The 27,730-nt window shown below is 46.6% G+C and overlaps 1 protein-coding gene across 6 annotated transcripts; it reads right to left on the bottom strand.

Moving 5' to 3' along the window:
- On the bottom strand, positions 1–27,117 carry ZBTB1 (zinc finger and BTB domain containing 1). Of its 6 annotated transcripts, XM_062181650.1 has the most exons (3): positions 27,020–27,117; positions 8,787–10,657; positions 1–1,747 (listed from the first exon to the last, which is right to left on the bottom strand). In XM_062181650.1, the coding sequence occupies exons 2-3, from the start codon at positions 10,637–10,639 to the stop codon at positions 1,711–1,713; spliced, it is 1,890 nt and encodes a 629-aa protein (XP_062037634.1). In that variant the 5' UTR covers positions 10,640–10,657; positions 27,020–27,117; the 3' UTR covers positions 1–1,710. The 6 variants fall into 6 exon arrangements, with proteins under 6 accessions (XP_062037634.1, XP_062037628.1, XP_062037632.1 ...); XM_062181644.1 differs by lacking the exon at positions 1–1,747 and having other exon boundaries at positions 4,766–10,657; XM_062181648.1 differs by lacking the exons at positions 1–1,747; positions 27,020–27,117 and adding an exon at positions 26,546–26,568 and having other exon boundaries at positions 4,766–10,657.
- Positions 27,118–27,730: the final 613 nt, after the last annotated feature.

The raw sequence follows: 27,730 nt of genomic DNA, 5'->3' as shown, positions 1-27,730 counted from the left end.
AATGGATTTAAAAATGTTAACAAAAAGTACTTCATGTAATTCAATAATTCCATTTTACTAATGTACAGAAAATAATCACATTATAAAAATGCATGTATGTCATTTATAACTCATTACATTTGTAGTTAGTACAGTCCAAATTTAAGCCATTTTTTAAAAAGTGAGTCTAATTCCACCAATCAAAAGCTGTTGTTGTCATTCCTGTATTGATCTGGCACCTTTAATTATTAGTAATATTCTCTTCTGTTTACTGTTTATTTTCAGAAATCTGCAGTTCTTTACTTCTCCTCGTGTTCCCAAAAGAGATTAACTGTAGTGTTTTTTAGACTCTTACTTCTCTAGACGTCTTTATTTATTTTAAAGCAGTTCAGTTCTTATATATCTGAACTCTCTAGGGCTTCTCTTCTCCTTTGTCCCCTCCTCTAGACACAATCACATTGTAATGAATCTTCCTCTGAGTTTTGGTCTAATTATTAGAATGAATATTCAAGCTATCATACTACTTTATAGCTAGGATTTTTAAATGACAACTTCTGCATATACTATTAAGTATACTTCAAGTTAGATCTTGTCTAACTTCTTATAGCATTTGAAGAAATAGGCATAAAAATACTAAGCATTTCTTGAAAATATGTAACATCTTAATATTGCACAATAAACATCATAATAAGGAACTGAGTACATAGTTAACAAAGGTAAAACTACACATATATTCACAATAAAGAAATAATATGGCTACACGATTCATATGCTTGATAAATGTGTGTATGTGCACATATGTATATGGAAAACATTTTGTACTTAGGTTACTAAGTCTCACCAAAGACTTTTTCCATAAGTTTTGAAAACATGTTAACCATCATTTCATTCAATACTTATTTGAATTCTATTTTGAAATTTGAAAGCTGAGAAGCATGGCATTATATGTTAATACCGAGAATAAATGCTTAACAGAAATGAATTCTGCCATTTTATACTGTTAAGACAATGTGCCTGATTTATGAAAATCTAGCACTGCTGAAGTAATACTACTTCTGGTCTTCTTTCAAGTTAACACACTTACAATGGAGCTTCATTAATACTAATGATCAAGTATGTCACTGATACATCAAGTGAGGGAGAAGGGCGTTATATTACAATGAGTAATAACCAGATTATCTTGTTAAAACATTGGTCTTAAAATTTTTTTCTGTGTACTCATTGTATTTTACTTATATCTCTAAACTGGAGATCTTTGGATATAACTTTTAAAACTGCCTAACTACATTCCATAATATATAAGCCATAATTCTGGTTAAGTTTAGAATTATATATGTTTATACAGATATATGATTCTCTCTTTATATTTACAGTAGCCTAGCAAGCCCTTTTATTTTAGAGGGGACGCTTGACGATAATTAGCATATAAAGTTTCTTCTTAACATAGCTTTAACCACTGATGTCATATGAATTTTAGTGAATTTTCTTCAGCAGATTTTCCGCAAGTATTAGGAGAGTCACCATGAATCGATTTTGTTACAACAAAGTGATTCCCAAGTGATCTTTACTGAGTTTTCTTGGATCTTTGCAACTGGAACTTTTGGGGTTGATGGAGTTTGTCAGGAAGACACAAAGATGGTGCCACTTCAGATCTGATATTCCTGGGTCTGCACTTAAAGATTATCTGTTGAAGAGTGATTCTTCCCCATGGCCTCTCCAAATTCAGATCTCTCACTTCTCCAGAGGTTTAGAAGGCCCTATTTCACCACTGCCACACAGAAAAAGACAAAACTCAAGAAAAATAATATTACAAGTTGACTGCTCTACAAGATAAAACATTTTTAGCTCAGAATTTCTTGGCTTTTGGCACCAGGCCAGCATACTATTAACCAGATTGGGAACAAAAAGGTTAAGCTCTAGAATTTAAATGTATTTACTTCTCTAATGTAACTCATTGTACCTTTCAAATACAAGGTGTTCTTATTACTAAGGTAATTCTTCAGCTCTGGGGGGCACCTTTCACTTTGGTTTTTGCATGTTCTGAGCTACATGAGGTAGGGCACATAAATACGTAACATAAAAACAGACAGGTCAGATAGGTAGAGGATAGGAGGAGGAAGCAGTTGACATACATTTCCCTTCAAATAATTTTACAATGTCCTTTAACTTGTTGATGGCAAATCCCTGACTGAAACACAGATCTAACAAATTTCAGAGTTCAGGTTCTTTTTACAGAACGCCTTCAGCCATCACACTAACACTGCTTTCTTCAAACCTTGCATGTTGTATACTCTGCAGATGAAAATGAAGGGCACACACAGAGAAAGCAAGGTGTTTTCCTTCAAATTCCAAAGCTGAAGGGTAGAATTCTATTTTCTGCAGCCGTGTTTTGCCCTAATGGATCCCAAATTTAAGAAAGAAAAAGTCTCTTAAATTTTTTCCACATCAGGGAATGTAAACATTTGAAAGAAAAGATGGCTTGAATTATCTGGGTGCTTAAAATTACATTTCTGACATAAAAAAAAAATGAGCTTTGTTGATTCTGGTTGACATAAGCAATTGGTTTAAATAAAACAAACAAAATAGTAATTTTTAAAAGAAAGCTTAAGTAGGAGCTTATAGGATGTATACCTAATTCTATTCCTATCTCATGTAGTTAAATTCAGAGAATTATGCATATTTTCTCACTTAAAATCTCTTGTAAATTAGTCATCCTGTGGCCCTAGACTTTATGATTTCTAACTTAGCACCATGGTGATTAGTACATCGATACATCCAATTTGCAGCCACAAACTGAATTGCAATCTTAATAGCATCTTTTTATTGCCAGCATAAGAAGTTAATGAGAAATTAGTTTCCTGCCCCATAAATGACTGGTGGTGGATTTTGACAGAAATGAACAATTCTGTTACTAATGATTGACCTAGATGATTTGATTCTCCTGAATAAAATTGATGCTTTTTTACCTCTTGCTGGCATACAAATACGTTAAGTAGCTAAGTTTCCTCTGGTTTTAGTGAAGCCATATTTTCTTGAGTCTGACAGAAAGCAATGAAAGTGGGCCAGTTAAAAGAACAAATAGCCATCGTCTATGCAATCTCCCTTACCACATTCTATTCTCCCTTGCAAATAACATTTGATGGTAACCAGATTAAAGTAGTTGGTTAAGCATAGTAGCATTGAACCTGTTGTTGAGAAATGAGGTAACAGATGCATAAAATTAAAATCACAGTGAGTTGGGAAAAGTTGTTTCACTTAAAACACTGAATAACTTTGTGAGTCTGTCGCTAGGTTAGGGTGAGGGTGGTTATATAACCACCCCATCATTTCCTGAGCTTATTTCTCATTTCTTTTATCAGTGTGTCTGTCTTCATAAGTTTACCCTGAAAATCCACATTTTCATAAACTGAATTGTAAATGGAGTAGCCAATTTTTATTTTGAAGCAAATTCAGATTGCTCAATAATCAAATCAGTCACAGTATGATTTGTTCAGAGTTGGTTGTTTTGCTTACTGGCCAAAGAAATGATGAATTTCTTATCCCTATCTTCAGTAACCCAGGGGTGGGGCACCTTTTTTCTGCCAAGGGCAATTTGCATATTTATAAGATCATTTGTGGGACATACAAAATTACCAACTGTAACAGATTTTTTGAATTTCAAGCACTGCCTGTGGTTGCCTTGGCAAGTCCAGGCCAAATGATTTTGCAGGCCTCATATGGCCTTTGGGTGGGGCTTTCCCCACCTCTGGTTAAGGCAAAAGGAAGCAAATGGTTGTCCTGTCATCTTGCTTTTTCTTGGGAATATTTATTTTGAAATGACTTGAATCCCTCGTCTCACAACCAAAAAAAAAAAAAAAAAAAAAAAAGAAATAAAGATTGGTGGGATTATTTAAAACACAAAAGACAGGAATGGGGAAAACAGAGAGGGGAAAAGTCACAGACATAGAAATGTGGAAGTTGAATTCAAATTATTTTTGACTCATCTGCGGGTGGAGGGGGAGAAGGATGACAATACCACTAACTGTTTTAAATGAAGGAAAATCAAAACATTTATCAGCATTAATATTTATTTATGAAACATCATTCTGAATGATCCATTCAAATAAGTTTTGTCTTCCACTCATGTACTTTGGCGTCACTCAGCATGTGCATTAGGTACCCACTACCATCAGCCACCTGACCAGGCACAACAGGCGAGCAAGGAGCACAACCTGCTAGCTTTACCACACGTGTTCCGAGGCTGAAAAGGCCCTTTGTACTTCTTGGTAGGTGGAGTGTGTAGCTTAACAGTTAAGAACGGGAATGTAGAAGGCGGGGTCTAGTTCAAATCCCAGCCCTCGTATATACTTTGTGTGGCTTTAGGAAAAATCATCTACGCCTCTGTCCCCTACCTGGGAAGTCAATATGATACTTACCTCAAAGGCTGTGAGGACTGATCAAAAGTACGCATGTAAAGTATCAGCAGAACACAAGAGTGCTAAACAGATGGATGCTGGGACTGCCGAGCCCTAGTGTGGGGCCAATGACAGGTCCCTAACATCAGATATACTTGCTTCAGTGTACTGCGTTCTTCCTATCACTTTGGTTTATGGGCGGGATTCTAGAAGTCTATGTTCCCCTTGAGTCTTGTGGTACCCTGCAAGCCTAGAAGTCCCTGAGGCTGGGCCCTAGGGCTTACTCGGTGAGAAGCATTTGTTACAAAGGAGATGGGGGCAGTGAAACAAATTGAGAAACTGATCAAAATAATTCAATGGTAAAAAAAAATTTTAACTCATAAAAACTCAGCTAAGTTTAGGCATATCAAGATTTCTTTATTCTCAACTGAGTATACACATACATATTCAAGTTTTTTTTTTTCTTTTGGTTTTGATTTAGCTCTTTGTTAACAATGACGACTTTTATGTTTAAGTATTAACAACTGCTATACTAGTTCTTTGGGAGATTTTCCAGAGATCTATTAAATACAGAAGTTCTTTAACCAGTGATATAGGAGAATGAACAATCACCCACCATTCTCTCTTCCCACTTTTTAGAATGCGACAGTTAGTATGCTGAGTGTTTAGACATATCCTTGGCCTGTTTGCAACAACTGCCACATTAGCAATTCTGTAATTATACTTGAATTATTTTAATCTAGTCAAATTATTTGAACCCCTAACTCACTTCAGCTGTAATTTTCAAATGTTTAATTTTTAATTTATATTCTGTTCATACTTTTAACTACAGTAAAACATGATTTTTCATGTCTACTACTTTTAATTATTGTTCTGACTGCCCTGGCAAACTCTGTCCTTAATTCTTTTATTTTTATAACTAGCCCCTCTGGAATCCTGATTTAATTTTCACCTGCACTCAAACTGTTAATTACTCTACACATGAAACATTTGCCACGTTCGATGTTACCCATGTGGGTCATTTCGCTATTTTTACTGTGAAAATATGGGAGAAATTAAGAGCAATCTGAGGCTGGCGCTGTGGCTTAACAGGCTAATCCTCCGCCTTGCAACGCCGGCACACCAGGTTCTAGTTCCGGCTGGGGCGCCGGATTCTATCCCGGTTGCCCCTCTTCCAGGCCAGCTCTCTGCTGTGGCCCCAGAGTGCAGTGGAGGATGGCCCAAGTGCTTGGGCCCTGCACCCGCATGGGAGACCAGGAGAAGCACCTGGCTCCTGGCTTCGGATCAGCACAATGCTCTGGCCGCAGCGGCCATTGGAGGGTGAACCAACAGCAAAAAGGAAGACCTTTCTCTCTTTCTCTCTGTCTCTCTCACTATCCACTCTGCCTGTCCAAAAAAAAAAAAAAAAAAAAGAGCAATTTGAGACCTAACCCACTGCTGCCTTGGTTGTGCTTTATTAATCTCTGCAATTCTCAGACCAACCGACTTCAGAATTCCAGAACCTCCAAGCTACAGCATCACTGGCGGCAAGCTCACTACACACCCAGGATCTCTCGCCAGTCAGAACCAAGGAGCCTCGAAGCGCCAGGGTCTATGTGTGAGGCAGAGAGGGACAAGATTCCCGTCCATCTACCTAGTTTTTCATTTTTAGTTTTGGAGCCTACACACGTTAAGTTCCAAAGGCAGGAAAAGCAGCCTGGATTCATTGCCATCACGTCCCAGAGGGCAAGAAGCAACAGGGGCGGGACACACTGCTCTGCGGCTGCACTCCAGGAGAGGTGCAAGCAACTGGGCAGGAGACGTGTGGCATGTTTTTCATTCCCCCTAGTTCACAAGGCCAGTATCCTTCCAGCGACTTAAAGGAAAACTGATACAGGCGATACGGAGAAGCCTGTGCTGCCCCATAGCCAGTTCCAGAACAAAAAGGACTATCTTGTATGATAGGGAACTGGGAGAAAGCATGATGAGGTGTGGCTTTTTGAAAATGCAAACATTCCAGTCACATGAGAGTAGAGGTTACGTTTAATGTTGACATGTTTTCTCGCTAACTGCTGGCTGCTAGCACGTGTCAGATAACCAAGTTAAATGCCCCCTTAACTGTGTAGATGATCCCTTCTTTCAAGCCCTGTTCCGCAATGGTAGGAAAACCACTGCACCAAACTTTGATCAAGGTCATGGAAAAAAGTGATTTCCCTCCCAAAATTATATCCACAAAGATAATATAGAGTTTGGAAAACTGGTTTATCTCACCTATTTTTACTGCTCTCAGGATGGTCTCTAGCAGTCACGTATACATGTACACCACGTATCAAGTTGCAATTCAGACTCAATTACTTGATAAACTACTGTATCCAAGACTAAGGCAAACTCCTTTTCCTGCAGGCACCTACATGGCTTTAAAAACAAAACCCCTGGCTGCTGCTTGTGTATCTTTTTGTGTATCTCCCCCTTCTCTACCTACCATCATTTTGTTTTAATCCTGCACTGGCTCCCATGCTTTTCCTATCCTTAACACTTCAACATTGTAGACCCTCAAACCTCTGAGCTCTGCGTTCTAATATTTTCCGTTAAATCAGTATGAGCCAGTGTCTTGCAATTCTCTTGGCAACTTCTTCTTTTATGTAAATTGTATACGAAAATGATTTGTGTATCTTAAAAATCTGATGTGAACAAAAAGGACAATGCTATTAGATTACTGTTAATAATCACAGACTTATATTTTAAAATACACAAGTTAATTAAAATCCCTTTCATTACGAGAAGGGTATCGTTACATTGCAAGTCATTCCCATCAGAAGGCATTCTAGTCAACAGACGTGTTTATTGGTGGGTCAGCTATGCCAGTGTTTTAATCCACATGTACCTGATATAGGCCCTATGTCGGCAACAACAATAGTACTTTAGCTGAAAAATAATAACCTGTTTCCATTTATATGCTCTGTGATTATATTATGGTCCTCAAATTTTGTAATCCTTTCCAGGAAAAAAAAAAAAAAAAAAAACAAAACATGGTGATAAACTGCAATTTGCTGTAACACATTTTCCCCAAATGTTGGATAGTATAAAACACAAGACATTTTTGTGCACTCTACTTTTATAGAACAACCAGATTTATAATTTCTTTATTTTATTAGATTTATTAATATACATGGTGGCTTTCTCAAATCTCAAAGTTCCAAAAGTATGTAATTTTAAAGGTGAAAAATCATTTTTCTTTAGATGTCGTATTCCTAGAGAGCTATTAAAGTCTATTTATAAACAAAAATAATTGATAAACTAACACACTTTAGAAATCAGAATATTTTAAATTAAAATATTTTTAGTGAATACAAGATATGTCTTTTTAATTAACTATCAGTTAAATTTAACATCACAAAACAAAATGGCTTATCCCCACTAATCTCTCAAGAGGGGGAAAGTCATTGGGATTTACACTTAATATAAGTTTTAAATCTGATTATTAAATGATAATATTTTATCAATTATAGGAAATATTCATTTATAGGAACTTCCTCAGGTCCATTCATCTTTTTAGGCCAAGTTTGAGCCCATGTCAACCTTAAAGGTTAGATTCAGTGCATCTAACTTGCCCAATGAGCTTGTCAATTTAAGAATATGAATTTCACGGATAATGAGGGAAAATAAAAAGTAGCCAACTCATTGTTTGACCAAAACCAAAACAACAAAAGAAAACTAAAGGCAATTAGGATAGTTTCAAAAAACTAATTTCTTTAAATTATTTTTTAAAAAAAATTTAAAATAGGGAGGGCCAATGGTGTTGGGTTTAAAATTTCACAGGATAACCTTAAAAAATAAAATAAAAATAGTGAAGTAATGACCTTATGGATTTAAAAAAAAAAAAAAAAAAACAACTAAAGTTTAATAGTCACCAAAGGGGTACCAACCAGTAATCTACATTTAAAAGTAACTGTAATCATAGCTAAGAAAAACTAAAAAACAAAGAATCTAGTAAGAAACAATGAAAATGATAAACATTTAACACCTAACATGTAGATACTTAAGGTCCTAAACAAAAATTTTAAAGGTAAAAGGGCCTTGAAAATTTTTCCCAACAATTCATCTTAAATTGATTTCTAAATAGCTCATACCCTTTGCTTTGGTGTGTTCTGCCTGCTCTCCGCTAAGACATGAGTACAGCAGAAAACCACTTAGGTTCTTTTCAAATGCTTGGCATTGTAATGGGATCTCATATCTTTCCTCAAGTTAAACTTGGCGCCACATATTCCACATGTGTACAGATGCACATCCATGTGCTGCTCCAGCTGCTCATTACTCGGGAATATCTGGAAGCACACCTGGCATATCGTCTCACCCGCGGACAAATGGGAAATCATGTGGCGCACATGGTCATGTTTTCTGAAGTTGCCTTGATCACAAATGGAACAGACATACCTGGCCATGCCCTTGTGCATATCATTGTGCAGTCGCAACTGGCGCTCCCTTAAAAACTGCTTCCCGCAAGTCTGACACACAAACTGTTTCTCCTTGGTGTGGACCGTGTAGTGTTCTCGCAGGTGGCACCGCTGGTAGAAGCCCTTCCCGCACAGGTTACAGAAATGCTTGCGCCTGTGGTCCCTCTCGCTCTCCTCCAGGATGGCGCTCTTGAACATCTCCTGGTCCAGGCAGCCGGACATGTGCTCCACCACCAGGTGCTCCGTCTCGAAGCGCTGGCCGCAGTTGGGGCAGCGGAAGGGGCAGGCCGAGTGCTTGAACAGCTGCTTCTTCTGCAGGCCGCTCACCGCGCAGTGCGCGTCCCGGAAGTCGTCCAGCATGTCGGCGAACATGTCTCTGATCTCGGACTGCTCGTCGGCCTGGTCCTCCAGGTCCATCTTCTCCTCGGGGTTCCCGAGCCCGTTCATCGTCAGGTCCTGGGGCTCGCCGCAGCGCTGCGCGTGCTCCTGCAGCTGCCGCCCCTTGACCAGGATCTGCCCGCACTTGCCGCACGCGCAGATGTTCTCGATGTGCTTGGCGAGGTAGTGCGAGGACAGGTCCTCCTCGGTGATGGCCAGCCCGCACAGCTCGCAGGCGGCGCTCTCGGGGTCCTCGGGCGCCGGCCGCAGGGCGTCCAGGCCGGCCCGGCCGTCGGCGCCGCGCGCCATGCGGGGCCGCAGGGGCTTCCGGCCGCTGCGCTTGCCGCCGGCGTCCTCCTCCACGTAGTACCTGTAGAAGGGCTCCTCGGGCTCGTCCTCCAGCTCGTCGTTGTCCGTGGACTCGTTGCAGTCCTTCTCGGCCACCTTGACGATGCGGAAGTCCTTGAGCTCGGCGGCCGGCGCGTCCTCCGGCTCCACCTTGACCACCACGCGGCCGCGCTCCTCGGCCCCGGCCTCGGGCTCCGCGCCGGCCTTCCTGCCCGCGGGCGCCGCGTCCCCGGCGGCCGGGCCCGCGTCCGCCCGGCACTTGTCCGGCTGCGCCGAGCAGCTCTTGGAGGGCTCCGTCTCGCCGAACTCGGCCTTCACGCCGGCGTCCTTGGCGTCGCGGACGTCCACGACCCTGTGGTAGGCCCTGGGGTGCTGGTACGAGTGTCTGTTGGTGCAGGTGAGCACGTGCTCGTCCAGCAGCTTCTCGCAGCTGAACCCGAAGCCGCAGCTGTCGCAGGTGAAGCTCCGGCCGAAGCGCCGCGACACGCGCTCCTTCGGCGTGGACAGTTTGGACACGGAGCTCTTCTTGCACACGTCGAACAGGGGCTCGGGGAAGCTGCCCAGCGGCAAGGGCTCCTCGTCCGGCTCCCTGCCGTGCGGCGTGTTCACCGTGGAGCTGGGCTCCGCACACCACCTGCTGGCCTCGCTGCCGCCCCGCGCCACGGTGTCCTCGTACATTCTGACCCCGAATATCATCTTGCTGCTCTGCTTGCTGGAGGCGGAAGACGAGCACTTGGAACTGGAACAGTCCGCGTCCTGTATGTCCTCCAGGCAGTCGGGCACGTTGTACAGCTGCAGGTAGTTCATGGCCACCTTGAACTGCTCAAAACTGGAGGGCGCGGTCATAATCTTCCCCAGATACATGAACTGCAAGATGAGGTCGAAGCACTCGGCGCTGATCTTCATGTTGCTGAGGTTCAGCTGTGCGGTGCTGTGCTGATGGTTCATGAAGAACATCCTGAAGTAGGAGCTGCAGGCGGCCAGCACGGCCTTGTGCGCCTGGAAGTAGATGTCGTCGATGGCGATGCAGCAGTCGCAGAGAAAGCCCCACTCCCTCTGGTTGTTCAGCTGCTGCAGGACGTAGCTGCTGTGGCTGGGCTTCGCCATCTTCTAGGAGTCACAGACCTGGGCGAGACAACAACGTGCAAGTCAGAGAAGCAGCCGGAAACACGGACGGTGCCTCTCACGCTGCTGCGCCGAGGGACACTGCTGTGGCCACCAAGGTGTGAACAGCACAAGGCAGCGACGTGTGCCTGGGGCATTCTTCAAACCGGAAGATTCTCAGACATTTATTCGGAATTCTCATATTGAGCAAAGGCACCAAAAGTAAAAACCAACATTTTGGTTTCATTTTGCCCCGAGGGAGAAAATGTATATACTAAATTTGACAGGAAAAAACCACCCCCACATTAATTTAAAAGTACTAGAAGGATATAAGCAATGAAAACAAATAAAATAGCAACTTAAATGGAAAGTAATTAGATCATACAGTAGTAAAAACTTGCTAGAAGATGGGTATTAACAAACTATTGCTCATTTTCTAAGTGTAATAAGGGTTTGGCCTTTAGGTTAAGAGTCTTTATCTTTTAGATACAGATGTTGAAGTACAATTATAGATGAAATGATGTATCTGAGATATGCTTCCAAATAAATGGAGGTGTGAGGGCTATAGATGATACAAGATTGGCCATGTGCTGATAACTACTGAACCTTAAAAGTATAAATCCTATTTTTTATAGCCTGAAATTGCTAACAGAAAAAAAACTATTTTAAAAATCTTAATAGGGCCGGCGCCGCGGCTCACTAGGCTAATCATCTGCCTTGCGGCGCCGGCACACCGGGTTCTAGTCCCGGTCGGGACACCGATCCTGTCCCGGTTGCCCCTCTTCCAGGCCAGCTCTCTGCTGTGGCCAGGGAGTGCAGTGGAGGATGGCCCAGGTCTTTGGGCCCTGCACCCCATGGGAGACCAGGAGAAGCACCTGGCTCCTGCCATCGGATCAGCGCGGTGCTCCGGTCGCAGCGCGCTACCGCGGCGGCCATTGGAGGGTGAACCAACGGCAAAAGGAAGACCTTTCTCTCTGTCTCTCACTGTCCACTCTGCCTGTCAAAAAAAATAAATAAAATAAAATAAAAATTTAAAAAAAAATCTTAATAGAACATGTGGAAATAGAACCAAATAGGTTTGATGATTTTTCTCTTTAATTATTGGGAAGAGCAGTAATTCTATAGAGTAAGACTATGTCTTTTATTGTCCAGCACATACTTTAGGATGTAAAACAGCAGTTGATTTATTTGGGAAGTATCTAAACTTGACTATACATTTTCCTTATATTTTCTTCATTGTTAAAAAAAAGTGTACAGGCCAGCGCTGCGGCTCACTAGGCTAATCCTCCGCCTGCGGCGCCGGCACCCCGGGTTCTAGTCCCGGCTGGGGCACCAGATTCTGTCCCGGTTGCTCCTCTTCCAGTCCAGCTCTCTGCTGTGGCCCAGGAGGGCAGTGGAGGATGGCTTGAGTGCTTGGGCCCTGCACCCGCATGGGAGACCAGGAGGAAGCACCTGGCTCCTGGCTTCAGATCTGCGCAGCGCACCAGCCGTAGCGGCCACTTGGGGGGTGAACCAATGGAAGGAAGACCTTTCCCTCTCTAACTCTGTCCAAAAAAAAAGTGTACAGAAGTGACCCATGCTCATTGCAAAGAATTTAACCAAAGTATGTAGGATGAAAACATTCCTGGGCTGCATGCCTTTTCCCAGAGTAACCCCTCCAAACACAATGGATTATTTACCTTCAGATCTACGTAGATGCATACATACAGGATGCTATGGTTTGAGAAACATCTGGTTCCCGAACTCGTGTTTAAACCCCAAAGTCACAATAAATTAATGGCCGTAAGGGTAAAAACTCAACCCAATCATGGTATTTGGGGAGTAGGCCTGGGGGGGCGGGGTGGTCCTTAGGTCACCGCATACCCTCAGGTAGTTCTGCAGGAGGGTTTGTTACAAAAGCCGAGCAGGGTCCAGCACAGCCAGCTTCCCTGCTCTCCTCCCCACCCACTCTCCTGCTGCCATGCGCCACCCTCAGCAGAGGCTACTCGATCCTGGACTCAACCCTCTGGAACCCTCCGTCAAGCTACCTTCACTGCAGGGTGGAAACCTAACACACACAGCTTCCTGGGGACCTCTGTGCCTGGCACAGGTATAGTTTTGCCTTCGTTAGGTTTTTTAACCTAAATGCTATCACACCACACATTTTACAACCAGCTTTCTTCATGGCACAACATCAGTGGATCTCTTTAGTAGTTTTAACATAAGGAGGCTGACTTTAGATAAAAGAGAGAAATACTAAAATCACTACAAGTCTTATATATCACCTTACAAAGCTGAAGAAAGATCCAGTTTCAACCTCACAGTTTAATCTGTATACATAAAGTGGCAGAATCTTTTTACTAAAAAACAAGTTCCTGTGCATATTTTACTGAACTTAAAAAGAACATTTAACAAGCTGTTCAGAGAAATACAAGATGTTCACTCTATAGTCCCCAAACTCTTCAAATTGCTGCAGTAATAATTAAGAGAGTAAGTTGATTTACTTCTGTTTTTTTTTTTTAAAGATTAATTTATTTGAAAGGCAGAGTTAGAGGCAGAGGCAAGAGAGACAGAGAGACAGAGAGAGGTATCTTCCACTGCTGGTTCACTCCCCAATTGGGTGCAACAGCCAGAGCTGGGCCGATACAAAGCCAGGAGCCAGGAGTTTCTTCCAATTCTCCCACGTAGGTGCAGGGCCCCAAGGACTTGGGCCATCTTCCACTGCCTTCCCAGGCCACAGCAGACAGCTGGATTGGAAGTGCAGCAGCCGGGACTGGAAGTGGGCACCCATATAGGATTCCGGCATGGCAGGCAGTGGCTTTACCTGCTACACCACAACACCAGCCCCTCTAACAGTTTTTTGTCTGTTCCTCTCAGGTCAAATATGGATCACATACCCCTTTGCTCCATTACTCACAGGCACAGGGTGCCTCCTCCTTCCCCAGTTCCCTATCTAGGGATAGCGAATTCCATAGGCAGGGATGCGAGTCTTGTAAAGTGCTGCCTTTCAAAAACTGCAACCATCAGACCCAGCGTTTCAAGTAGGCACAATATTTCAAACCTCTGTAGCTGACAGTACCAGAACAGCAAGGAATCCTGTTCACCATGCACCTACATACGGCCACGTGTGCACAGAGCTGCTCGGCCCTGTGTAATTTCTAATTTGAACGCCTGATAGTAAGGCAGTTGTTAAGTAAACTAAGGTAAATCTACTTCCTGTAAGTCACTTTAAAATCCACTGGCCCTTCAAAAATATATTTATGAGTGAATACTATAGGAGAGGAAAAATGTTCAGGATAGACAGATAACAGGACACAAAGTTATGTTACAATTGGAACTATGGAAACAAGTCCAAATACCTCCACCAATATAGCCTTATTCCAAAGTTGGAAAAAAAGAAAAAAGTTGACTTGAGCCCATTTCAAGTGGGATGAGGTTTCTAGGTCTACAGTCATATCTGTAGGACTAAAGATCTTTAATGAATAAGAAAGAAAAGGCAGAGTGAAAACTATTATCTCTAGGAAAAGCTCTCTAGGCACAGGAGCCGCTCAGCAGTGTTCAGAGGGCTATCACGCATGTTGGACAGGAAGGAACTGCGACTGCGCGTGAGAAGGGCACAGGCCTTGGGTCGCACAACCTGTGGTTCGAACTTGGCTTTGCCACTTTTTGTTTGTGTGTGTGGCACCTTGTGTAACCTTGCTGACCCTCAGTGTCCCGAACCGTCAAAGTGGGATAATAACGCCTCAGATACAAACAGGAGGCTTCACGGAGGCAATGAGTCCGACATACGGTGCCTGGTGTGGAGTCGCGAACGTGGCTGTCGGCGCTGCTTAGTGCGTTCACTGGATGACCTTGAGGTTTCCTTCCAAGTAGTGTCCGCTAGAAGGCCAGCAGTTAACTTGTAAAAACTTTCAGGTATTAAATAGTCCATTTTTGAAATAATGACATAAATAAAGGTTCCTAAACCCTGTCTTAACTAAGTGAAAAGCAGTTTGATGGTCAGCAACCACAATTATTACAACGGCACAGACCAGAATGACACATGCACTGTAGCTATAGTCACTACTCAATTAAATCAGTGAAGATATATACAGTCTGTGTTTTAGTGTAACCAAAACACTAAGATGTAGCACAGAGGAAAAGAGTTCTGGGTCAGATCAACCTAGGTAGGAATCCCATTGCCTCTACAAGAGGGGTCTTCCAAAAGTTCATGGAAAATGTGCACTATGAAAAAACTGTGGGTCTGGTGCTGTGGCATAGCAGGTAAAGTCACCACCTGCAGTACTGGCATCTTATATGGGTGCCGGTTCAAGTCCCAGCTGCTTCACTTCCGATCCAGCTTTCTGCTATGGCCTAGGAAAGCAGTGGGAGATGGCCCAAGTCCTTGGGTCCCTGCACCTGCATAGGAGACCCGGAAGAAGCTCCTGGCTCCTGGCTGCGGATCGGCTCAGCTCTGGCCATTGCGGCCAATAGGGGAGTGAACCAGCAGATGGAAGACCTCTCTCTCTGCCTCTCCTCTCTCTCTGTAACTTTGACTTTCAAATAAAAAGAAAAAAGAAAAAAACCGCATGGATTTCAGAGGATTTCTGCACCAAAATAAATTTATCACCCCATTCCATCTTCCCAGGCACCTTCTGCAGTGCTCTCCTGTGTCTGTCTGTCTGTCTGTCCTCCTACCTTCCACTCACAGAGTTGGGAGCTGAACAGTGCTGCGTCTATCAGTGTCAGCCCTCCAGCTTCCAGGCTGACGTGCACCTGTAGCTTAAGCATCGTTACACAAACACCACATTCATTTTACTAGCACTCAAATAAATAAGTAAATCTTTAAAAAATCATCTTTGCTTTAAAAATTTTTATAATGCATTCACTTTCATTAATAATTTCATTCAAATCCAAAAGAAGTTTTCTGTCTTTTCAATAATGCTTCCAAAAACCTTTAGTGAACTTTGTTAAAGCTTATAGAAAATTTTAATAAAATTGCTTCTATTTCAGATGTTCCTGCTTTTTTTGTTGTCCTAAGATTTATTTATTTATTTGAAAGGCAGAGTTGGAGAGAGGAGTGAGAGAGAGAGAATCTTCCTCTCTCGGCTTTTGGATGAGGTCAGTTTCCCTGAGGCTTTGGTTCACTCCCCAAATGGCTGTAACAACCAGGGCTGGCTGGGGTGGGCCAGGCTGAAGCCAGGAGCCAGAAGCTTCTTCCAGATTTCCCACATGGGTACAAGGGCCCAAGGACTTGGGCCATCCTCTACTGCTTTCTCAGGTGCATGAGCAGGGAGCTGGATCAGAAGTGGAGCAGCAGGCACTTGAAACACTGCCTATATGGGATGCTGGCGCTGCAGGCCATGGCTTTAACCTGCAGCACCACAGCGCCAGCCCATTCCTGTTTTTATGACTGAAATCGGCAATAGCATTTGTATTCTTCGCTACATCACTGGCAGAAGACGTCTACCTTCTCCATGTAGAAGTCGAGGGCAGGGGCTGAGAGAAGAACCTTCACATGCGATTCAAGGGACTTTGCGGCTTTTGGATGAAGTCAGTTTCCCTGAGGCTAGGACACCCAGTGTGCAGTGCTCAGCAAGAATAAAGAACTAGGTGATCCAATAAGTTTTACGTTGGATTTTTAAGATTTTGGTTACTGGCTCATCTCAGGTCAGAAACAGTCACTGAGCACATTAGGCATATTGAGTAATTTGGAGTCAGACTTTTAGAGCTTGGCGAGATCCAGGCCAACATCCTTATTTCACAGAAGGCAGACCTAGGCCCGATAAGCAGTGTACCAGGGCACAGTTAACTGTAGTCAAGCGGGTACTGTACCCACCAAACAAGGACTCCTGACCCCTCTGAAGCACTTCCCTGGCCTTCTGCACAGCACACTCAAGGACTGGGCTGCTGGCCAGGGGACATCGCGCAAGTGACAATCCCCTTCTGAACTCTGCATCTAATGTGGTTTTGCCTCTAAGTGTCCAGCTAGTTTCAGTCGATACATACGTTCCCTAAGGGATACTGGAAGCTATTCCAGTAAACGTCTCCCTGCTGTAGTTAGGTTTCAGAAATACTCTTCCTCCATTGCTAAACCTCTTAAATTGGAAATAACAGCTTTGCTGGAACTTTCTTTTGCTCCAGCCTCAGTCAAACGGTAACTTAAAGGTCTATAAATATAAAGCATTTAAAGTGAAGAAACAACTTGAAGGAATTTTGAAGTGACTCCTCCTGTGAGGGAGAGGATCCTCCTCTAAACAGTGTGTCTAGATTTGCTTCATCAATGAATCACACTCCCAATTCAGCACCCCAATCTCTGGACTACCAGGAACTCCCTCTGGATCTCAGGGGAGATTTAGATATATACACTCATTTTTTTTTGTTCCTAGTTCTGTGTCTTACATGAGCGAAATTTTGAGGATTATAGACTTATAAAAATTTTATCTATCTATCTATCTGAAAGGCAGAGTGACAGAAAAAGAGGTCTTCCTTCCTCTGGTTCACTCCCCAAATGGCTGAAACAGCCAGAGCTGTGCCAATTTGAAGTCAGGAGCCAGGAGCTTCTTCCAGGTTGCCCACGTCGGTACAGGGGCTCGAGTACTTGAGCCATCTTCCACTGCTTTCCCAGGCACATTAACAGGGAGCTAGATCAGAAGTGGAGCAGCCGGGACTCAAACTGGCACCCATATGGGATGCTGGCATCACAGGTGCCAGTGCTGGCCCCAGACTGTCTTTTTTAAAAGCCTGAAAGGTACTGGATGCTAACAGTGTTCCTAATACTAGAAAAAGCTTTGAGGTAGAAGGTGGAGAAGGATGGTGGACAACAGAGCCAACTGCAGGTAAGGGATTAAATTTGAAACCTTGGGGCTGGCATCCTGGTGCATTGGGTAAAGCTGCTACCTGCAACACTGGCATCCCATATCAGCACTGGATGGACTTTCGGTCTCCTGGCTTCGGCCTGGCCCAGACCCAGCTGTTGAGGCCATTTGGGGAGTGAACCATGGGATGGACGAGCAATCTCCTCCCCGCCCCAAAACTCTGCCTTTTAAATAAACAAATCTTCCAAAAAAATTTTTGAAACCAAGAAATGAAAACAATTAAGTTTTATATTGAATAAAGTGCAGCAAGAGCTTAGAAGAAAAGCATGAATTATAGCAGAATCACTACTTTAAAGTCACACCAGTGATTTTAGGAGTGAAGTCTTAATGAATAAGAGAAAAACAGAAAGCAAGGAGGAAGGTATTTGTCTAAGTGTACCTGGAGAGGAATACGTGCCACTTGGCTAGAAATGCAATGGAAGGAAAGGTTGATTCATTTCTTTGTAGATGGAGGTTTATGAAGGTAGGTTAAATGACAACTATAACACAACAATTCAAATAGTTAATGTTTGCTTAGCCTAACTATCGCCAGGTTCTATTCTAGGTGGATATACAGGGAGACATATACACTAGGTATGCTTGTGCTACATAACACACATCTCTAACAAACCCCACAAAGGAGGTACTATAATAAGATTCATTTTCCAGACTAAACACAGGTCTACAGTGTTCTAGGTGGGTGCGTCAAAGTTCATGGAGGGGGCAGGCATTTTGCCTGGTCTAAAATGCCCACATCCCACATCACAGGGCCCGGGTGTGATTCCTAGCTCCAGCCTCCTGCCAATGCAAACCCTGGGAGGCAGCCGAGGGCTCGGGTAACTGGGTTCCTGCTGTCCCACGGGAAGCCTAGTCTGTGTTCCCAGCTCCTGGCTCCAGACCTGGCATGGCCCCGGATGTTGTGTGCTTCTGGGCAGTAAACTAGTAGATAGGAGCTCTTTTATGTTCATGGGAAAATGCAATTAAAAGTTAACTTCAGTGCAAAAACACTTTGAAATCTATGCATAGTTTTTTAATAATATGTACTTTCTTCAAACTTACTGAAGACCCCTCATATACACTTCCTAAGGCTCCAAAGGGAGGAATTCTAGAGATTAGAACACAAACAGCATGACCCTGGAGCCCAAATTCATGGCTTGAAGATTTTGTCACCTATGAAAATGTCACACTGGCAAAATTCTTTCTTAGTATACTAATTTCCAGGGCACACAGTCCAACCTCTAAGTGGATTAAATTATTCCATTTTCTCTTTAAAAGGCCCAGGCTTAATCAGTTGTAGAAGTTCCTAAAGACAAAAGTTTTACTTGAAGGCACTTAAATGACAGGCATGCTCAGGGCTAGCAAATTTTATTCACTATTTAAAAAGAGGCATTCTGGCTTGTTATTGGACTCCAGATACAGCACCTGGTATAAGACATTCTGAAATGATACCTGGGGTACGTGCCAGAGCTGCGTTTTTATTTGGAACTTGCAGCACACATTCCCATAGGAACAACGCCATGAATGGTGGCTCAGGGTCATGTCCACACCCCAGCGTCTCCCCAAACCATAATGCAGCTGTATGTCAGCCGAACAATGCTGCAGTATGCCTTGTAGCAGCACTGTCCAGCAGCGCCTACTCCACTGAGCCTCAAGGCTGAACGGCCTTTGTGCTCCTTGTGCCTAGCACATTCTTCCCACAGAGCTGGCACTTAACACATGCTTGGTAAATGAAAGAATTTAAAAAACAGCCCAGGAAGCAGTCTCTGCTCTCTCGGAATACCAGCTCTACCGCTTCTTTGGTCACAAGGAAAGGTCTGTACCTAGAAAGGCCTACGATTTTCATCCACAGAAATTAGCATTACCATAATCCTTACGGGATTCTTGTATAAATTAGAGATGACAAGTGTTTGCCTTTTTAATCCGTGCATAGTATAATTTTTAAGAGGATTAATGCCATCATTGCCAACAGTGTTGATAGAATGTTCACGAAATGACCAAGTTCAACCCATTGCTTTATGGAGGAGGCGGCACACTGAGGCACACGGTGTGCAGGGATAAAACCCTGGTCTCAATCCTGGTCAAGGGCTCTTCCCATCATTCTAACTGCGGCCCCCACATATGAGCACTGCCTGCCTGTTTTCTCCTCTGCACCAATTATGTTTTGCTGAAATACAGGAGCTGTTCAAATCTGCAAGGGTTGCCTACACTTAGACAAAATGCCCTCAAACTGCTAACGCTTTCGCAAACTCTAGCTGGTTGGTGTTTTCTGTACCCTTGCTCATCAGGCCAACAAGCTGTCACTTCTAAAAGGTGTGTTCAGCTCCTGACTGCCCACCGCTTCAGTGAAACTCAGTGTTCATAACTTAGTTTCCAATGAGGACCTGGGGAAGGGTTCCATGAGTTATAATTCCAACTCCTGAGCTTTGCTGATCCACAAACTGCTTTCTTCATTTCTTTCATGCCAAGGCACTGGACAGCTGAGATGGCCAATCAAGTAACTTAGGAATAGGTGAGGTGAGCTGCATTATGGGTTTAAGGGTTGAATTTGTCCACCCAGAAAGCAAGAAGGGACACAGTGGTATCTGGAATATTCCTCCCTGGCTTCAGGAGTGAAGGAGAAAAACTTTTTAATCCAGGCAGTCTTAAAATTTTTCATCCGTCTATCCTCAAGAGGCAGCGTAGCATCTTCCCGCCACCAGAGGGCACAGTTGAAACAGTAGGCTCCGGCAAGCCACAGGCAGCTTCATCAGGAAGTCCCTTTCTGCACGTGGCATCCACAGCCGAGTTCCTCCTGCAGAACTTCTACCTACCTCGAGTATTCACTCTGCAGACTCGGGCTTTGTGTGGGGCCCGCCTCACCCTGCCCCTGTATCCTGTCTCAGCAGCCACCGCACAGTAGTCCCAGGCTGCTTGGGAGTCACCTTGAACTTCTCCCTCACAATGGACTTCTAAGTCTCGCCAGTTTCCCCACTGGGTAATTCTCAAATCTGTCTCTGCCCCATCTCCACCTCGCTGGTCCTCTATTATAACGGAGGTGCGGAGGACCTGAGGTGCTACCACGGGCTCCTTGCCGGTCTCCCAAATCCATCCTTGCTCTCAGACGATCCATGAAGAACAAAACCAGACCACGCCATTCTGCTGTGGTTCCCCTGGCGTACCTTCAGACTCAAGTGTAAGCTCTTCCGTGGTGAGGCACACCAGGCCCTCCCTGCCCACCACCTAGTCTGTGCTGGGCTACTTCCTGCTTTAACCTCATGTTCTAACAGCATGAAACTGCCTGCCACCCCACAGACACCTCACGCATTTCTTAGCGCCAGTCTTACTCATGCTGACTGGGTCTTCTCCCTGAACCTCCCACGTATCATTTAGGAAATTAGTTTATCACCTCCTCCTGAAAGCTTTCTTTAACACCTTCCTCTTAGGTCTTGGTATTACTTTGTCCTCACCACACTTGATTTTAGGTACCACAACAGCAACATGAAGTAGGGTTCAAGCACAGGCTAACCTGACTCCCTCGGTTCCAGTCCTGGCCCTGCCACTTACTAGGTACGTGTGACTTAGAGTAGGCCTCTTCAATTCCTGCATCTCAGACGGGATGGGAAATCCTTCCTGGTTGTAGCGACTGCGCGGCAGTGTCCTGTCACTGAGCAGGTGCTAAGAACTGCGTCGTGGTGCAGCAGGTTAAGCTGCCGACTGCGACACCACCAGCCCACATCTGAGCAACAGTTCCAGTCTGGGCTGCTGCACTTCCAACCCAGCTCCTAGCTAATGCACCTGGGAAAGCAGCAGAAGATGCCTCAAGTATCTCAGCCCCTGCCACCCAAGTGGAGTTGGAGACCCAAATGGAGTTCCCGGCTCCTGGCTTTGGCCTGTCCCAGAACCCTGGCCTCTGTGGTCATTTGGGGAGTGAACAAGTGGATGGAAGCTCTCTCTCCTCTCTAACTCTGCCTTTCAAATAAATCAATAAAATCTCAAAACACACACACACACCAAGGAAAGAAAGATGTTGGCTATTACAGTGACCCGTGTGGTAGTCTCCCCACCAGGATGTGAGCCACCTGAGGGCAGGATATTGGCTTTTGGTTTCTGGAACATGCTAAGTATTCAGTAAGTGCTACTGAAGGAATAACAGGAGGCAGCTCCATGACGACAGGAGAGATTACCCAATTCCCTTCTCCCCGGAGCTCCGACACGTTTTTAAAACACTGTGCTGTTTCCAACTCTGGGGCTTCAATTATTTTGTTTACTTCTAACCGAAATCCTGAAAACATCACGCCTCGGATTACAGTTCAGTACAATGAAACCAATGGAGTATCATAAAAAGTGTTCATTCTAAGAAGCGTAATACAACTTCATTTTTAAGTTTTACATCTATTTAAGATTTAAGATTCCTCGGCTGGCACCATGGCTCACTAGGCTAATCCTCTGCCTGTGGCGCAGGCATCCTGGGTTCTAGTCCCGGTTGGGGCACCGGTTCTGTCCCGGTTGCTCCTCTTCCAGTCCAGCTCTCTGCTGTGACCCGGGAGGGCAGTGGAGGATGGCCCAAGTGTTTGGGCCTCTGCACCCGCATGGGAGACCAGGAGGAAGCACTTGGCTCCTGGCTTCAGATCGGCGCAGCGCTGGCCATAGCGGCCATTTGGGGAGTGAACCAATGGAAAGAAGACCTTTCTCTCTGTCTCTCTCTCTCTCTCACTGTCTAACTCTGCCAGTCAAAAAAAAAAAAAAAAAAGATTTAAGATTCCTCCTCAGGGCAGTGCTGTAGCATAGTAGGCTAAGCCTCTGCCTGCGGTGCCGGCATCCCATAAAGGTGCCAGTTCATGTCCTGGCTGCTCCACTTCCGATCCAGCTCTCTGCTATGGCCTGGAAAAGCAGCAGAAGATGGCCCAAGTCCTTGGACCCCTGCACCCACATGGGAGACCTGGAAGAAGCTCCAGGCTCCTGGCTTTGGATCAGCTCTGCTCCAGCCGTCGTGGCCATTTGGGTAGTGAACCAATGGATGGACAATCTCTCTGCGCCTCTCAAATAACTAAATATCTTAAAAAAAAAAAAAAATAAGATTCCCCTTAATCCCAAATCACCTAACACAAAAAAGCCTTTCTGATTTCACACATGGTATTATTCCCTTTGCTTAGAATCTATAGGCTCTAACTACAGAGGGACAAATAATGTTTCAAACTGGGCAGCTGTACGTATCACCACACTCAAGGTATTACGAAGGTATTAAGTATTTGGCATCCCTGCTTGTCTTATTAAGGCAACCCCTGGGCTTCCATTTATCTATCTATTTATTTAAAATGTAGAGTTACAAAGAGATATCTCCCATCCTCTGGTTCACTCCCCAAAAGGCTGCAATGGCCAGAGCTTCTTAGAGGTCTCCCAGATATAGGGGCCCAAGGACTTGGGCTATCTTCCACTGCTTTTCCAGGAGCATTAGGGAACTGGATTGGAAGTGGAGCAGCAACTGGGACTCGAACTGGTGCCCATACAGGATGCCAGCAGACAGGAGGTAGTTTTACTGACTATGCCCAACTCCAGGGCTCCTAATAGTTGCCTGACATATAGTTGGTTTTTGATGAATCTTTGAATGAAGTAACTTTTATTTTGCTTATTAATTTTTTGCTTATTTCAATCCTAGCAACTTTTATGTAGTGGTTGAAAATGTACAAAGTAGGGGCCAGCGCTGTGGCATAGTGGGTAAAGTGGCCACCTGCAGTGCCGGCATCCCATATGGACACCGGTTCAAGTCCCAGCTGCTCCACTTCCCATCCAGCTCTCTGCTATGGCTTGGGAAGGCAGTAAAAGATGGCCTAAGTCCTTGGACCCCTGCACCCATGTGGGAGACCCGGAAGAAGCTCCTGGCTTCGGATCGGTGCAGCTCCGGCCGTTGCAGCCAATTGGAGCCTGAACCAGCGGATGGAAGACCTTTCTCTCTCTCTCTCTCTCTCTCGGCCTCTCCTTCTCTCTCTGTGTAACTCCAACTTTCAAGCAAATAAAAAAAAGAAAATGTAAAAAGTATTTAAGTATTTCCCCATACATTATACAACCCACTCACAACCACTGTGAGATGGGTATTACCCTCATTTTGTGAATAAAGGAACAGGTTCACTGGTTAATTCAGCCCAAACTGCTCATCTTGTGAGAAGCAGCCACAACTCAAGCCTCTGGCTCTTGAGTCACAGCGCTACGTTTCAGTGCTGTAAACCAGACAGTTCTCTTTCTGGGCATGACTATTAACTGAAGTGCCCCCTTTGGACTATTTTAAGCCTTCCAGGGCCACCTTTTTTTTTCATGAATCTAAATGCTGGCGTCATTCTCTTATCGTCCTGTCTCGCAGGCACAATGTCTGGCTACTTCCCCATCTCTGCTTTCATTTGCTTTCACTGGCCACCAGAGCATGCCTCCCCTTAAGACTACCGATTTAGGGACTGGTGTTGTGGTGCAGCAGGCTAAGCTTTAGGGACTGGTGTTGTGGTGCGGCAGGCTAAGCTTTAGGGACTGGAGTGGTGGTGCGGCAGGCTAAGCTTCCGCCTGAGACGTCAGCATCCCATATGGGTGCTTGTAGGGACCCCGCTGCTCCACTTCCAATCCAGCTCCCTGCTAATGCGCCTGGGAAGGCAGCGGTGGATGGCCCAAGTGTTTGGGCCCCTGCCACCTACGTGACATAAGTAGTTCTGGGGTCCTGGCTTCGGATCCACCCAGCTCCAGCCATTGTGGCCATATGGGGAGTGAACTAGCAGATGGAAACTGTCTCCCCCTCTCTGTAATTCTGCCTTTCAAATAAATTTTAAAAAAAGAAATTTTTTTTTTAAAGTAGGGATGGAGCACTTCACTCACATAGACAACTAACAGGAAATCTGGTTGCTAATTGAATTGTTTAATTTTCAAGTTTTATTTTCCAAACAATTTTAATTTGAAAACATTAAAAAACTACCCGCCCAATACCCTCAGACAATCAAGGTTGTGACTATTTTGAGGCTTAGGTTTGGATCACCAAGGTCTCCACAGTTCACACTTTTTGAATACACTAGACGAAGGAGTAAGTGATTCTGTACTTTGGCTAAGGTCTTTTGAGTTAATAAATGACTACGCATTTAGAAGCCAAAATCAAAGTATACTCAGAAATCTACCTTCTTAGATGTACGCCAAGATGCCAATGATGAGTGGCATCCAGGAAGTCCCCTTCGCCCCCTCCCCAACATCAGTCCTTGCCTTGCCACATCTGGAAACAGCACAGCCACTGACCCCCCTTGTTTCTTCTAACGTCCTGTGCACGAGGTGCAGCGTGCAATCTCTGGTTACAGAGCAGCACCAGGTAACTCAGCAGTGGCCTACATGGCCAGTACAACCAGGTCTTCCTTCCGAACTGCAGCAGTACAGAATTCTCTACACATGCCAGGGTTTGGCTCTGAACGAGTCTAGCGGGTGTACATCCATCGGAGGCTGGACTTCAACATTAACTAGCCCGCCAGACTACCGTGGGTTCTCTACCAGGGCGCACCTAAAATAGCACCTGTTATATTTAAATTCTCCTGCCTGTTACTTCGTCACAGAATTTCAGATCAGCCCAATGTAAGACACCCCCTCTCCCCTCCCCTGGTAATTCTTGCCCTCAGTGAACAGAGAACACGAGCCCTGAACCACAACACACCAGACCTAGGCAGGGCTTAGGCACACACAGCAACACGGCTATGAGCAAACTCTGCCTTCTCTCGAGTTCAACAAGGAATTCACTGTTTGCAGTGATTATCCCAGAGGGAGTGGGAGTCAAAAGGACTTTAATTTTTACATGCAATGTACTTCAGTACAGGCTGAATCTTTACAGAGTGCCTGAAGTTTATAAGATATCTCCGTTTTGAGAAAAAGGACATAACTTTTAATTGCTTCCCAAAGCATACAAGAATAAAGCAATTTCACTGTAAGAACTACCAGCACAAGATGAAAAGTACCAGGAGGAAACTTCTTCTATAAAGACCAAAGTGACCAAACATTTCTCAAATAAACCTCCTGGTAGGGGTGCTGGGAGAGACAACATATTGTAGCTGAAAATTAAAAATCTACGGAAAGTTCCCTGCATTTATATCCCGAATGATTTCCTCCCCTCTGGGCCAGGTTAACGGCACAGGCTTAGCCGGCTGGGGAAGCACAGGCCTGCACGCAGGTGCTCCTCCACCCCTGCACAGCAGAAAGGGAAATGGTTTTGTGAACGCGCACAGAGACTCGAAAAAAAAAACAGGCCGGGGGGAACCGCGTCTTCTCCAGAGCCTGGCAGAAGGGGAGACGCAGGAAACCCTGCAGAAACTGAACAGCGTTCAAGTGCAATCAGAACACAAGGTCACGAGTAAGTGGCCGTGCTGCGCTCACGCCCGCTTCGCTCCCAGTCTCCCTTGACAGCGCAGGCCACCCTGTTCTGTTCTCCGACAGCAATGACAACGTGGTCTCAGGGGAAAGCCGGCTGCGGCCCCCAGCCCCCGCTGCAGGCTGCGCTGCCCGGCCACGCGTCTCTCTGGACGAAGCCTCCCGCCAGCTCCCAAAGGCATTCACGCTGTCAAGACCCGGCCAAGGGCCTCAAAGGACAAGCTTGAAGCTCTGAGCACGTGACGGCCAGCCTCACCTTTTCCTGCCTCAATTCTCATTCTCGCCCGATCAGACCCATTCGCAATGACACAACTTTAGAGACTCAACGGAAGATGCTTTTCTCCGCTTCTCCCTCCCTCTCCGCCTTTCAAATCAATAAAATGAACCTTAAAAAAAAAAAAGTTTCATAGACTCAAGTTCTCCCGTTTCAAAGACGACCGCGATCGCGTTTGAAGTTCGTCCCCAGCACCGCCATCCCTCACCCAACCCGCTTCAAAGCGCCCTGACGCTGCCGGAGTCCAAGTTACCTCGGAGAGCCTCGCTCGGACCGCTCCTCGGGCGTGAGCGCCCCGGGGGGACCCGCTGCAGTGCGGGGCTGCCACGCGGGAAGCCCCCCGGCGACCCCGGCCCGCACGCGCCGCGCCATCACCGACTGCGCCCCGCAGGCTGCCCGCCCGCGCGCAACTCTGCGGCGAGCGCCCACCGCGGGAGCGCTCCGGGCACACGACCCCAGACCTACCCACTTTCTACGGAACGAGCAGCGTGTGTTGCCGGCGCGCGGGGGGTGGGAACAGCGCGCAGCAAGGAGCCGCGCCGCGCCGCCGCCCTCGAGCGCGCCCGAGTCGGGCCGCGGCCTCCGGGACGCTCCCCTCCCACCGCCCGGGAGCCGCAGCTGGGCGCGGAGAAGCGGGCTCCGGGCACGTCAATCACCCGCGCCCTCCCGCCTCCCGTCTACACCTCCCTCCCCTCCCCCCTCCGAAAAGCACAGGCGCAGGGGAGAGAAGGTAACTAATTTGGGAACCACGTCTGCACCGGGGGGCTTCGCCCTCCGACCCCGAGGCCGCGCGCCCCGCAGCCCCCGCCGCCGCCCGCCGCCCCGGGCTCCCCGCAGCGCGCCCGGCTCCCCGCACCGGCCGGCCCCGCACTCCGGCTCAGGCCCCGCGCGGCCCGGGCCAAAGTTGCGCAAATGGCCCCACCGCTGGCAGATACTCACCGGCCGCGGCGGGACCCCGGGCTGCGGAGGTCTCAGGGAGTTTGAGGCGGATCGGCCGCGGGGCAAGGCGGGCGGAGGCCGCGGGGCCGCGGGCTGCAGGGGCGGCGACGCGCGGCGCTCGGGCTGGGCTGCGCGGAGACTCCGGCTCTGCCAGGGGCTGCGCTGCAACAAAGGACTTCCGCTGCCGCACAGCCGCGCCCGCCGCACCGCACTGAGCCGGCCCCGCTTACGCGGCGACTCCGGGTCTGCCCACCAGCTCGCCGCGGCGTCCGCCAAGCCTTCCCCTCCCTCCCGCCCGCCCACTCCGCCGCCGGCGGCCAGGGCACCCGCGGCCGCCGTGCGCCGCCACAAGTTCCGCGCGGGCCGCGAGGCGGCTGGCACCAGCGCGCAGCGCGCCCCGCTCGCCGGGCCCGGGACCTCCGCCGCCGGCTCGCACCCGGGCCCGGGCGCCTCCCGACCCCCCGAGGGCGGGCGGCCGCCAGACGTCAGCCCGGGGGCCCGCGCCCGCCCCCGGCCCTGAGTCACTGCCCCCGCCATGGCCCGCCCGGCCCCGCGCCCTCACCCCTCGCGCGCGGCGGACACGCGGGCGCATCCTCCCCACCCCCACCCGAGCTGACGGGAGCCCGTGCTTTTGCACACCCTGGGGAAAGTCCCCGGGTCACGCGGTAGTGTGTGTGGGGGGGGGCGGCCGTGACGCGCACACGCGGCCCC

The sequence above is a fragment of the Lepus europaeus genome, chromosome 22 (assembly GCF_033115175.1).
Source record: "Lepus europaeus isolate LE1 chromosome 22, mLepTim1.pri, whole genome shotgun sequence".
Classification (NCBI taxonomy): Eukaryota; Metazoa; Chordata; class Mammalia; order Lagomorpha; family Leporidae; genus Lepus; species Lepus europaeus.
The sequence above is the reverse complement of the archived record's forward strand: the minus strand, read 5'-3'. Positions and strand labels throughout refer to the sequence as shown.